This window comes from Mesitornis unicolor, unplaced genomic scaffold (genome assembly GCF_000695765.1).
Source record: "Mesitornis unicolor isolate BGI_N332 unplaced genomic scaffold, ASM69576v1 scaffold7915, whole genome shotgun sequence".
In the NCBI taxonomy this organism is placed as follows: Eukaryota; Metazoa; Chordata; class Aves; order Mesitornithiformes; family Mesitornithidae; genus Mesitornis; species Mesitornis unicolor.
In genome coordinates, this window is record NW_010184750.1 from 15988 (window position 1) to 29826 (window position 13839).

General features: G+C 41.2%; 1 protein-coding gene across 1 annotated transcript in view; it reads left to right on the plus strand.

Annotated features, from left to right (window-relative positions):
- Nucleotides 1–13804, plus strand: part of GOSR1 (golgi SNAP receptor complex member 1) — a gene marked incomplete at its 5' end in the record, with an annotated part of 29545 nt that extends 15741 nt beyond the window's left edge. Inside the window, 3 exons of the mRNA XM_010184578.1 lie at nt 3271–3300; nt 11707–11789; nt 13327–13804. Coding sequence (XP_010182880.1) covers nt 3271–3300; nt 11707–11789; nt 13327–13451 — 238 coding nt within the window. The remainder of the gene's footprint in view (nt 1–3270; nt 3301–11706; nt 11790–13326) is intronic.
- Between the last annotated feature and the right edge of the window lie 35 nt (nt 13805–13839).

Sequence of the window (13839 nt, forward strand, 5' to 3'; positions counted from 1 at the left end):
CGAGCAGGTTATTGATAGCCAGAGTCCTGCAAACTGCTCTGGGCTCTCTGAGCCCTGCTGGACTTTACGTTCCTGATCTTCCCAAAACTGGTTACTTTCTGTGGCTGTGGACTGTAAAGTGATGGAACAGCAGCTTGCTTCTGTTCGGGTGTCAGTGCAGGCGAACGCTACAATCTGTATTTGCCAGGAACTTTGAAGGACTTTGAGAGGCTGCATGAGCGTGTTATTGCCTTTGGAAAAGCCTCCAGCATCTTAAAGTGAACTTCATCAATCATGAACATCACCTAAGTGAACTTTTGCAGGAAGTACTAAACTTAACAGAACTTTGAGGGAGGCGCACGGATTTTTACCATAACGTGTTCCTGCTCACTCTGCCTTTACCAAAATTTCAGTGAATGCCATTTTCTGCTGGAATTCGTTCACCTGCTGGAGGCTTGCAAGTAGAGAGCTTTTTGGCGATTCTCTCAGGGCCATCAGGAGATGATGGCCCTCGGGGTGGGAAGAAGATACTGGAAGTTGTTTAGTAAATCCGTATGCTTCCCAGCTGTTTATTTCAGACTAAAAGAGTTAGTTCAGTCTGCACTTCCCTATACATCAGTCATTCTGAAGAAAATTCAAATGCATTGCATCCTTTTAAACAGTTGGGATGACTTCCCCATAAGTTGAGGAACATGGATCTCGTGACTTCAGCTGCCTGGTAAATGCTTTGTGTCGGCATTGGCATCTCAGGTCGGTGTTTGTTGGTATTGAGAACTCCTTATTGCTGGCTTTATACACTTTTATTGACTTCTGCCTGCCATCATTTTGCAGGTAGCTGTATTTCTGGGGTTTATTATTATATGTGTGTATACATATATAAAAAATAATGCCATATAATGTAATTGAATCTGGAGGTTTTTAAGACTTTATTGTGTTTATGTCGCTCATTAAGTAATATAACTGCCTAACTACAGCTTTCTCTCACATAAAGAGCAGTTAATGTCTCTGCTGCAAATGGGGAAACCTAATTTTCTGTGCTCTGAAAACCTCTGAGAGCATCCTAGTTCACTTCAGGTCTCGAAATGTGTGCAACTTTCCTGTCATCTTCAGTTCATCAACATGAAGATTCTATAATTTCATCAGTTAAATGGGCAAAGAGCTGGTAATGCTGGGGATGATTTATCCAGGGTAGGGTTTTGGGGTTTTTTTAATAGGATCGTTCTAGCGGTGTTTTGTTCCACAGAATTTTTGCAAGTCTGACTTATTTCCAGCTAGGCACCTGAAATATTTTTGTTGTTAATGATTTTTAAAACCAACGAGCAAGAAAAAAAAGCAACCAAAACTTGTGAAATTACCCATTCTTGTGCACCATTCTTGCTTTTCAGCCTGTTTTCGGATGTTTTTGCAGTTTATTCTTATTATACCCTGTGCACTTTAATACACTGAAAGCCACATTTGCCGTTGGATTTTGTATCTTTGAGAATCGGCAATTACAGAAATGTTTAATGCATCGCTTTTCTGCTTGCCTTGGGGACATTATCAGATGCTGTGAGACTGGAGACTGCGTACCTCATTCTGTGTACATAACTATGGTGGCTCACTTCTCCGTGCCAGTGCTAATAAACACCACACAGTGAATTAGAGTTGTTTTATTTGATTAAACCGATGCAGCTGATTATTGATTTGATTAAAGCTTGTAACTGATGTGAGTCTTTGGAGCGTGGCTCTGTTCTGGGAGCAAAAGGGAGCGTTGCAGTGTTTTCAGTGTTTGCTGCCCCACTTGAGTCCCTCTCAACTTAAAACCAGGCAAAATGTTTTTAGTGCTCTGTGTGCCGTCTGCATATTTCAAGCCCTGGACTGGACTAAAATAGCAACCTTCATGTTTTCACTCCTCTTCACAGACAAACAAGGCTGTTCTGGTAGTGTCTCCGCGCCCCGAGCGGTTTACACACGCGCTGCGTGGCCGTGCCTCCAGCTGGAGGTGTGGGAGCGCCTCCAGAATTTCTGAGGGAAAAAGAAAAGCTCCAAATGGGGCGGCTCCGGCTGACTCAGAGGCAGAACCATGCGACGCCGTTGGTGCCGTCCCTTCCTGAGGTGGTGAAATGCTGGGAACGAGGAGGATGGGAGATGAAGACGGTCGTGCCCTTGCAGTGTCTCTTAATCCTTTTAGTTTGGCAGCAATAAATTCTGCTTTAATACTGGAAGTAACGTCTTGTACAACATAAAATCTCTCTGTCAGATTGGTTTCCTTCTTAAACTGCAAACTCACTTTTTTCAGTTATTTTATGAGAGCTTGTGTAAATCTGTGGGGTAAATGGAGCAATTGTAGGGACGTATTGTTTCTGCACTATGAGAAGTGGGGCTGCAGTCACTTCTTCTGTGTCAGTGTTACATTTAAGATATTGATTGCTTTAACAAGGTACCTTTTTCTGGGTTTTCATAATTGGCTGTAAAACAGTGATTGAAAAACCTGCCTATAACAAGTTGAGTACGGAAAACTGCTCAAGTCTTGTGAGGATCTTGTTTGTCGTCGTGATCTCGCACACCCGTTTTTGAATGCAGTCTTCTCTCCGTGGTGCAGTATTTTAGGCTGTCCTTTTCCCAGCGATGCTACACAGAAACGTGATGAACGCGTGGCAGCGAGGGGAAGGGGCGCGTGTTATCAAGGTCTTTCTCTTACAGATGGCGTGGATTCGGTTTCCCATAAGCATTGCTTAATTCTCATCCAACTGGTATTACTACAAAAAGAACTTGCCTCATTAACCACCATAAAACAGTGGTTTGTAAACCAGCTCTGAAGCAGCGTTTTGCGATGTTATTACCTGGAACTAAGCTTTTATTTCTAATTGATTTTTTTTGAGGGGGTGGGCAGGAATGGCCAGGATTAAAGAGAAAAAAAAAATGAGGTACTTCCTTCTCTAATGCTCCTTTCCAAACTGTCCTGGGCTCCTGCTACACATGGGGCTGAGTTCACATTCATTAGCCATGAATCGTGGAGCCCATTGCACTTTTTCTACCTTGTTGGTGTTTTATGTGTCCTCCTGAGCATCCACTCTTGCATGCAGTTAGGAAATGCTGCTCCAGAGGACGCTACATGCGTCTTCTCCAAGGACTCTCATTGTGTGTACCAAATCTGTGTGGTAGCAAAAAGTAACAATATCCAGAAATAAGACATTCGAAGGGCAAATTTAAGGCTTGTATTATGACAATTGTTGATTTAATAATCTAAAATAATACTTAGTACTTGTTACTTTTTTTTAACTTCCTTTTTGTTTTTCTTTTGGCTTTCAGCTCAGATCGACTGATAGAGGAAACAATAAGGTAGGAATGAACTTGGTAATTTTCATTATTTTCTGTGCAGTAGGCGTTTACGTTGAATTGTGTCTAAAGATATCAGTCATTTTATTTATACAATAACTGTATTGTTTACGATTCATAGGCAGTATTGCAATGAAGTCGTGGTAGATTTGAGGGGGTTTTTTTTCTATTCATGGTTGACATAATGGAGTTGCTTCAATATTTTATTCATCCTAGTTTAGAAAAGTTGTGTTTCTGCTCAAAGGTGAGTAGCCCCTACAAAATGACTGAGTAGGGCACATCTCAGGTGGAGCGGTTGAGGGCTATTCCAGTAGTCCAGCTGTTCCTTCTCACAGTGATGCTCTTCCACAACAGGATTTGTAATTCTTCCATGTATTCAGCACCTTAGTGTGCAGCTGATATAGGTAAGGGCTTTTAACCACCAGGGCTTGAGCAGTTATTGCTGCTGTATAGTTATTTATCTTCTGGGTTTTTTTACATGGTTTAAATACCTGTGTGATACTTTCTCTCTCTGACTGATCTAGAAATTTTCGAACTGTAACACTGTAAAATAATTTTATCATCTGTGCCTTTCCCAATCTTCCATTGAACTCTGGGATTTTGCAAACCAATAATTCAGAGTGCCTAACTTAATCAATCTACATTTTAGATTATTGCTTAAAAAAAAAAAGGAGGAAAGCAAGCAAGAGATGCTTTCAGATAATGCATGTCCTGGCATAAGCGATCAAGAAGAGTAATTAGAGGTGCAGCAAGGCTCAGTGTCCATTAAGGGCTGGCTAGCTTAAGTATACACAGTGGGCTCGGTGTAATTAACATGGTAGAAGGATGTGTTAAACCATATTAATGTGCAGCGATGAACCAGAAGTGGTCAGTACAAGAGTGTCTGAAAATGTGGATATAATCTCACCACAGCCGCGTAAGGATATTTGCCAAGCTTCGCACAGGTATTGTGAATATTTGGTTTGCTCTGAGTTCTAGTCCTTTCCTGATCAAATTCCTCTCCATTGCCACACTTGGAGCCCTACGTATCAGTCTCATAAAAATACTCAACGTTGTGGAATCTCTTACTTGCTGCCACTCCAGTAACTAAAGCACTAAACAGCGTATGGTGATTTATTGTTTAATATGCTGCAAAATAAGTCGTATTTTATCATTTAAGCTGCTTGTGTAGCCTCAGTATTCACCCCGGTTCCTCTGTCCAGTTTGAGCCTCCTCCAAAGCTCCATGGTGCCATCAGGAGGTGTCCGGGCTGGTTTAAAACCCCTTTGAATTTCATTTGCGTGAGCTGCAGTCCCATGGTTGACTGCAAATTGTCTCTCCACAGCAACTGCTGCTCACGCAATGATCCCTGTTAATAAATGAATTTGGATTTTTCAGAGGCTGGATTTTGGCTCTCCTTGTTGCGCCGTTTGTTATCTATAGTAAATTAACTTCTTGTAGCTGTTGCCAAAAATGTTCTATATTTCTTTTTGTAGAAAGAGAGTTTGTTTTGGTAACAACATTGAGCAGGAAATGTAATTTCATTTACATGATCTTAATTCAGTTCCAACACTATTGAAACTAGGGTGACTTTTTTTTTAAACTCTTGTCATCCCCAGTAATTGCAAGTATTTAGGTATGATATTAACTGGTGGTAAACCCTGCTGCATTTCAAGTGATTTTACCGGATAGAAATGTACACAATTTCTGATTATCAATTGCTTGAGCTGTTGTAAACCCAGTAAAAGAGGGCACTGTGCAGGGGAAGCTGTTTGCGTGCCGATTCCTTGAGTGAAGTGAGAGGCAATGAGCTTATTGTGGCTACCATACTGCGCTGTCCTCAAGGTTTACATCTGCTGGAGTTCATTACTCATTATTTGGGTGTAATTCAGGAAGTTAAGATATCAGTTTTTATTTTTTAAGGAGTTGTTATTAAGCAGTGACTGTAAACACTGGCAGGCATTTTGCTGTGCGTGCAGAGGCATTTATTTAAGAGCTGCATGGTGGTGACCCCGCTGCTGGGGACTCTGCAGTCCCCTAATCCTGGAAGCCTTGCTCTGACTTTATTCCTCTGAAAAATTGCAGAGCCCGACCCTCCCTGTGTCCGGTTCCTCCACAGGAGCAAACTTATGTGCAGGAGAATAAACAGGCGCCCAAGCTGCAATGAATTCAGTAACTACAGCGAGGGGTAGGGCTCTCATTCCAGCTGTTTTGTTAGTACTAAACCTTTAATCAGTTTTTAAATGAATTACGTGACATGGGTTCTTACTGCAGCATATTTCTTCCCAGAAACGAGTGGGATGTGTGACTTTGTACTGCAGCTCTTCTGGAACAGCGCTCGCTTCTCTTGGCCATATTTAAATACACGCATAGATCTTGCTTAATATGTTTGGTGTTCTCAGGTTTTCATTATCAAACATTATCACTTCTCCAAAATAGCAAATGATTTATTTCTTGTTTTCCAACAACTTATATTTTTAGGTTGGCTCGGTTTGATTTATTTTTTTTTAATAGTTTTGCACGTACAGTGTGACAAGTACTTAAGATTTTACTGTAATACTGTTTGAGGCCTGATTCAGGCTGATTTGTCAGTGTTGGTATATTAATAGATTGGACTACTCCCCTTCCACTCTGAAGCCAGACCAAAAGCATGGATTTAGTTTTAAAAAAACTCATCTCCTTATCTATTTGGGGTATTTCTTTAGGTAATAATTAGGATTTAATAAAATGGAAGCATTCACTTCCGCTGAATTTTGACTTTACAGAATGGAAAGGCATGAAGTGGATTTTGAGTCTTAGCTCTTTTCAGAAGAGCCTTGCCAGAGCATGCAGGCAAAATCCCTTGCACTTCTGGGGAAATCTTTTGTTTTCACCTTAGGCTCTATCGAGAGACACAATAATCTTTAAAGTAATTTGGAAGATTATGTGTATGTGTACATATGCATAAATATAGACACGTGTATATTTGTAGATACAAACATTTGTACCTATGTATACATGAAGAATAAGTGATATAATCAGAATTTTTACCAGTTTAAAACTAGAGCTTGCAGTTCTATGCAGAGTCACAGAGTCCATTCCCTTAATCATAGACGTTGTCAGGAATTTAAATGTGCAACTATGATTCACGGAGTACAAAATTAAGCAGAAGTTTTAGTAATACATGAATTATTTGATTTTCAAAAACATGTCCTGTTCCTTTGGAGCTTTGTTTGGTTCTTTATCTTGGGGGATTGGACTGGATGATCTTTTGAGGTCCCTTCCAATCCCTAACGTTCTGTGATTCTGTGATCAGTGCAGCTTTGACTGAGCTGTCTCGGTGGCTGAAGCGAGTCGACTTTTTGGTAGGTTTCACCTGATAATACCCTGTGTGTGTGCGGCTGCTACGTGGGGTGAAAATCCCCGACAGCTTCAACGCTTGTCTGGGGAAAAACACGTTGCTTCCAAGTCAAGCAGCATAAAAAGCGTAGCTCTGCACGTTGGATTAGTTTGACTGGGATGATGGCTGGGAGTGTTTATTACTCCTTTCTCATGCCAGTGAAAACTGCAAAGTCCCTACAAATATCGGTTGTTTTACTTTTGAGGAGAAATTTGGTTGCTTGCATACCCACAGCGCTACTGAACGTTCAAGGACAGACCTGAAATGTGAGGTTTTGAGGAAATACGGCTGCAAAGCATGGATTTGAGATTCTCCTGCTCCTCTTTGCGGCTGTGACCTTGGGCTTGCCTAGAAGAGCTCTCCAGCACCGCAGCAAGCTTCGTTGTTGTACTTCAGCAGTGCTTTAATATTAAATATAGACAGCAGAATGCCATCTGGTTTTAGAAACTTGGTTTACACCCAACTCAAGTAGTTCCAGCCAGTGCAGCACCGAGAATAGTTCATGCTCGTTTCCAAATGAAATTTTAAATCAGGGTCATCTTGATTGCAGGAAGAAGCATTTATTTTTTTGTTGTTGTAAATGTTGTGTAGTAGTTTTGAAACGTAGGAAAAAGGTATTTTTGATTTGGGGAGATTAGTGTGAAATAACTAAATGGAGTAAATATTGTGAATGGGAAAAAATATGATTAATTTTCTAATAAATGCGTTTCTCAGTGAAGCAATGGCAACAGTATGTCAGTGAGCATATGTTGGGGATGGGAATGGAACCAGAACTGTCTAAGGAAGGATATGACTGTACAGGGCTGATCAGTGGACCACCCCCCAGGAACTGTGTGCTTTAATCACTAAATTTAATAGTCTCGTTTGCAGATAGAAAGGCTTAGGTAAAGCAGCTCATGTTTAGAGTGAGCAAATTATACGTGAAATACTGGGGGGCTTTTTATTTTTATTTTTTTTTTACTTGAATTCTGACTTGTTTAATGGCAGCTACAATCCAGTTAAACTCCTGTTCATGGATATCACAATTACATTCCATTACTCGACCGTATCACATTAAAAATGGTAATTACTACAGGGTTTTTTTCCTTCAGGGCTCTGCAGTAAAACCTAGCCCATCGAGCTAAATTTTTCAAATTCTGGATGAAAGAAACAAAGCAGGTTTCAATCTTGTAACCTGTAAACTGAAACAGTTGGTTTTTTCTATGAGATGGGTGGTTTCACTCCTCAGATGTTAAAGCAGGAACCTTGTGTTCCGTGATAATCTGTAATAATTGTTGCCAAAGGCATTTTGGAGATGTCTCAGGAACACTTTCTGTCCTGGCAATCATCTTGTATTTTCACTTCTGGAAATTAAAGGATGCCTTAATGAGGCATTGGATGCATCTTAGGAAAACATGTGGCTTAATCGGGAGTGCTCTGAGAAATGCTGTATTAAAACTTTCTCTGGACAAGTGTCAAGCCAGAGTGGGGCTGTAAGATAAGGAGCTGTGGGATACTGAGCTTTCCTGTGCACAGCTAGGAAATCTTTTTTTTTCTAGCTTGGTTCCTAGTAACTGAAAATTTCCCAAGTGCTTTTCTCAATGGCAAATGTGACGTTCCTGCGAGCTTGTGGCTTTTTGCGTTAGAAAACGTAAATACCTGTCTGCTGAGTTGTAAATGTCTGTAATCTGTCAAATGCTGTATCTTTTCACACGTGATACAGTTTGATGTATTTACTACTTTAATTTCGTAGCCCCTTTTTCAGCCCTTGATGGTAATGTTTCTATATTGATATACAGCTTTTTACTCTCTGTCCAGAATTTCTGTTAACCCCTTCTTGTAGGTGCATTTCTTTGTACACTCATGCACTGTTGGGCTAGGCAATGATACAGTTCTTTATTTCACCTCCAGTCTGATTTTCACTTTCTTTTCTTGTAATTTTAGTCCCAAAAAGGCTCTCCAGTGTAATGCAATAAATAGTTGCATTTATGGCTTAGATGAGTTAATATATCCACAGGAACAAGCACGCATGATGTGCTGAGTGGCTGTGCTGCACAGCCCAAGAGGAGCAGCTTTGTAGACTTTCTGCTGTTCTTTTTGCAGAAACCAAGAGCCTGGGTTAATGGATTCTGGCAGCCCCTTTGTAAACACCAAGGAGGCGACTGCAAGCCCTATGGTTCCAGTTAACCATCAGTTTCATTTTCACTTTGTGCTGGTTTGGCACTTCAAAACTGTTAAAGAAAACAATGCTAAATCGCTGGCTGCAAGTAAAAAATGCTTGAAGGCTTTTCTTCATTCTGCCCTGAAACTTCAATTTTAGTTTTTTAAAATCTGATGCTTCAAAACTTTAGTATTAAAATGTTAAATCAGTTCTTACAGAGTTGGTGATTGAAAATGTCAGGGGTTTGCCTACACATTACCAAACTGTTTCTGTTCTCTGTATGACTGATAAACTCATTTCCTAATGTACGTCCAAGTTTACAGAATGCTCATATAACCTTAAAATAATATATTGATCTGCCCTGTCAATGCATGTGTTTGTATTTCAAAGAGCTCTCTGTGTAGAGCTTTTGGAAGTCTCTTCCATGACGTAAAGGCTATGAGAGCCATAGGCTGGCCCTTTTGGCACCGATGCCTCGCATACGTCTGTGTGACAAACTTGTGTTGCTTTCCAAGCGTTTCTGCTACTGCTGAAACCAAAATCATAGCACTGGAGCTTTAGCTTGATGAGCTCTTAGTTCATATGGGCAAACCCAGAGTTGGAAAAGGCAGCTTCCACCTTTTTTTTACCTCTTTAAGTTTGCTGGCACATTATAGGAAGGCTGAAGATCCTGTATCAAGGGCTGCTTGAGGTGGAGGATGCAGATGTAATGCAAGGGAGCCCAGATGCCCTGCAAATACTTTAGGGGTCATTGATCCAGGCTCTTCTCTTCTTGAAGACATTTGTGAGCTGTGACCCCAACCTTTCGCTGTGGGCCCTGAAGGGCAGTTGTTCACTTGGCTCCGCTGGTTTTTGCCAGCGATTGCTGTGATGCTGTAGTGTCCCAGTGGGAAGCCCATGGTACATCAGCTGTGCCAGAGCTGCTCATTCCAAATGGTGCTTTGTTCAAGGGAAACTTGGAATTAAGTGTATCAAATGGTCTTTCTGGTACAATGTCAGGAATGCAGTTCTGTGTTTAATAAGTGTACAAGTATGAGTTATCACAGAATCACAGAATGGCTCGGTTGGAAAAGCCCTCTGAGATCATCACGTCCAACCGCTCCTGTCTACCCCCTAAACCATATCCTTAAGTACCTCGTCTACCCGCTCTTTAAACACATCCAGGGATGGTGACTCCACCACCTCCCTGGGCAGCCTGTTCCAGCCTCTGACGACCCTCTCAGTAAAGAACTTCCTCCTTATCTCTGACCTGAACCTCCCTTGGTTGTTTGTGTGACTTTTCCTACCAGATTTACTTGGAAAGATACACTAAGACAGATTAAGTTCTTAGTGATAACACGTTAGCTGTGGTTTTTGTGTCGTGTTTGTATACAGGCACTCAGTGTGAGCAAGCATAAAATGCTCTGGAAAATTTGGAAGTCTGTATTGGGTAAAAGTCGCATGTTGTATTTCCTCTGAAATTATGGCTTTAGTTCCCTTTTCTCGTATTTATGCCTGTTGTACTGTGTTGTTCCACTTAACTTTTATTCTTGCAGAATGCTTTCCCTCCATATTTAAAGCTCACAAACTTGTCCAAGAATTTGTTTTAACTGTTGTTGTTCATGTAGCGACAGTCAACAGCAACATAGGTGTCATTTTCTGAGTTACTATCCAGCCATGTTGTATTTATGTCCTGCTTTCTTTATTTTTTAGATGCATGCCAGCCAAGGAGAGCAGTGTTTGTCGTACTGTTCCTTCTTAAGCACCGCATCTCCAGAGCCTGATCTTTTATATACTGTTTCTCTGGATGTGCAGTTTATCTCTACAAAGCTGTTGCATTCAAAGTAGCTACGTGAAATACTGCCTGGGGCTAGCAGTAGTAGCCTACTCTTACATTTTCCGCCCTATAACTCTGTTTTACAAGCTGAAAGGAAACTTAATGTAGAGAACAATTTTTGTCAGCTGAGTAGTTCTTTAAAATCCTCATTTAAATGTCGTTTTTTTAAGAGCACAGTTTCTTTTTTCTGACTTCTAGAATGTATCAGATTTGAAATGGGAAATTCTGTTTCATATTCACCTGTATTGTGTCCTTATAGTGGGATAAAGTACATACAGCTGGACCGTGAATTAGTAAAGAAACATACAAATGAGTATGAAAACATACATATCCATGGATGATATTGTTAATGAAGACCAAAGCTCAAAAATGTATTTTACCTGTGCTGTGATGGAAGCATCATTTGATGCAGTTTCATTATACACCAGCTGTGCCCACTTACCTGGGCTCAGAGGACGGCATTAATCCCGAGTCAGAGCAGACCGCAAGGCTGTGTTGTGTTCAGACGTCGTCCAAGACCCGGTCACTGATGTCCTGCCTTGGTGGTCCAGAATTCTTCTGTGTAAAGCTCCAGGGGTGGCGTTGGGTCTCAGACAGCACTTCCATCTCCTCTAAACCAGCACATTGGCTTTGCAAATTGATTTTTAATTCACAGTCAGCTCTTGGTTGTTTAATACCTCTGTAGCCATCGTATGCTGATGGCAGACAAGGAATTTCACATGCTTTCTAGAGTGAAGGCAAGTATGGGGCGTCTGGGATTAAACAAACTTCTCAATTTAAAGCTTAGGCCAGAAGAGTACCTTTAGGTTTGCTTGTAATGCAGTAACATTTTTGTTGGGGATGGGGGAGATGTGCCAAAACCCTGCCCGTTTCAAGAAAGCGCAGTGTTTTCAGTTCTTAATGGCTTCTGTAAAAAGAGAAATCCTTTAAGTGTAAAGGATAGAGATTAATGGAAAAAATGTGGTTTCATTCATATTGCTTCACCTCATTCATTGTTCTCTAAAGAAGCGTTGCCTGCTTGCTCTCTCTTGTTTTAGCTGCAGATTATTCTTAGCACCGACAACTTGATCCACTCTTTTTTTTTTCTTTCTCCAGCATTGCCATGGCAACTAAAGAAAATATGACTTCGCAGAGAGGGATGTTGAAGTCAATACAGAGCAAGATGAATACCTTGGCTAGTATCCTTTCCTAAAATCTGTGTTGCCAGGGCATAAGAAGAGGTATAGTACAATTTTTCACTCTGTCATTTGGGTATCGCAATGCGTTGCGATGTCAACGGCTGTATAACCTGTAGCAGTATTGTCACCTGTGACAAACAGACCGTTTTTTAACCAGTCTCACTTGATAATCTGACTGAAGCATCTTAATGATATATGTGGTGAATGAGTTATTTTTACTCAAATTTGAATACTGCACATAAGTCCATGGCGCTTCATTTTCAGGTAGAGCTGTGCAACGTCATTTTATGGCTTTCCCTGCTATATGTTTTCATAAAAGTATAATTCCATTTTACTTCTTGCTTTTTGCTTTCAAGACTGTCCAGAGCTGAAGCTCAGCATACACTGCTGCTTGTTATGGTTTACAGATAAGATTATTAATGACCTGAGTACCCTCTGGTCTGTCACACACAGCCTTGTAGATAGTAAGGTTTTGGTTTGTTGGTTTCTCCTCTCATTCTGTGCTCATGGCTGAAGAATGTCCCAGACTGTCTGGTCATGCGTGTTTGTGGTTTTCCCACTTACTCCTTCCTTTCTGTCATAAGGGCCCAAAGAACAGCATCAGCATCATTTGATTCAGGTTAGAGATAAGGAGGAAGTTCTTTACTGAGAGGATCGTCAGAAGCTGGAACAGGCTGCCCAGGGAGGTGGTGGAGTCACCATCCCTGGATGTGTTTAAAGAGCGGGTAGACGAGGTACTTAGGGATATGGTTTAGGGGGTAGACAGGAGCGGTTGGACGTGATGATCTCAGAGGGCTTTTCCAACCGAGCGATTCTGTGATTCTGTGATTAGACGGATTACATCCCGAAGAGATGTATCTTGGTAACCCATAAATTCCATTACAGTTCTTAGCAACTGGCAAGAACAAAAAAAAAATTCAATAAGCTTTGGCCTTAAGAGATTCTTGGTACCAAAGATGTGAAGCTCAGAAACTTATTATCTCGTTGGCAGTTGTATTTTGTACATTAAAAGACAGATTTGCATCTTTATGATTTTACAGCAGGAGGAGTTCTTCCTATGTGCTATACTTCAACAGTGCCTAGTCATGCAACATGCATGATTTTTCTCAGGCAAATGCCTTTGGTTGTTCCCTTCACCAGTAACAGAGCTCCATTAAATAAATTCCACAGATGTTTTATGTAACTGCCCCATTTACTTTTTTCTCATTCTCATTTAAACACAATTATCAAAAGTAACTAAGCCTCACATGCTGGAGATTAAAGTATATCAAACACTGGCAATTTAGGTGATCAAGTGATGAATTATGTGTAAATGTGAGCTCTAGGCTGTTCTGTTCTCTCTCTCTGATTGTCCTTTATTAGTGAAGTACAGTGGTAATCCTGCTAACTACCCTTCAGGGGTTTTACTGCATCTGCTTTCTCCAGCCTGGGAGTAGTTCTGCATTTCTTGCAGTATTGGGATTTCCACATACAGAATTTGGGGTTTATTAGTGAAGATATCGTTTGCTGATATGACCTTGACTCAGACTCCTTAAAGATCGGTTTCCAGCAGTGAACAGCCTGATTCAAAGGATCAACCTTCGGAAACGACGAGATTCTCTCATCTTGGGTAGCATCATTGGCATCTGCACCATCTTACTGCTTCTATACGCTTTTCATTGATGGATGTTCCCCCACGGACTCTACTAAACTCATCACCACCCATCCTTTTGCCCCCCCCAGTCAAGGAAAAGTGAGTGGGGGGGAGCGACAGACTTGACACAGCCTGCGCGTTGCGGCTGGGAGTATCAGCATGATGTCTAGAGCATAATTACGATGGTAGACTGCGACACTGGGTTTGGGTTGAAGCTGCAGTGTTTCTCCTTCCCTGCCATACATCCTCCTTTGGTTTGTCTTTTAATTCCCTTTCTCACTACAAGGTAGGTAAATATGGGATGTGTCCCAGCACTGGGAAAAGAGTTTCTGTGCTCAGCAGCGCTGGAGAGGGGGGTCTATTTTTGGCTGGTAAGTGGGAAAAGGTTGTTACGCTTGCTCTGGGTGGAAACTCAGC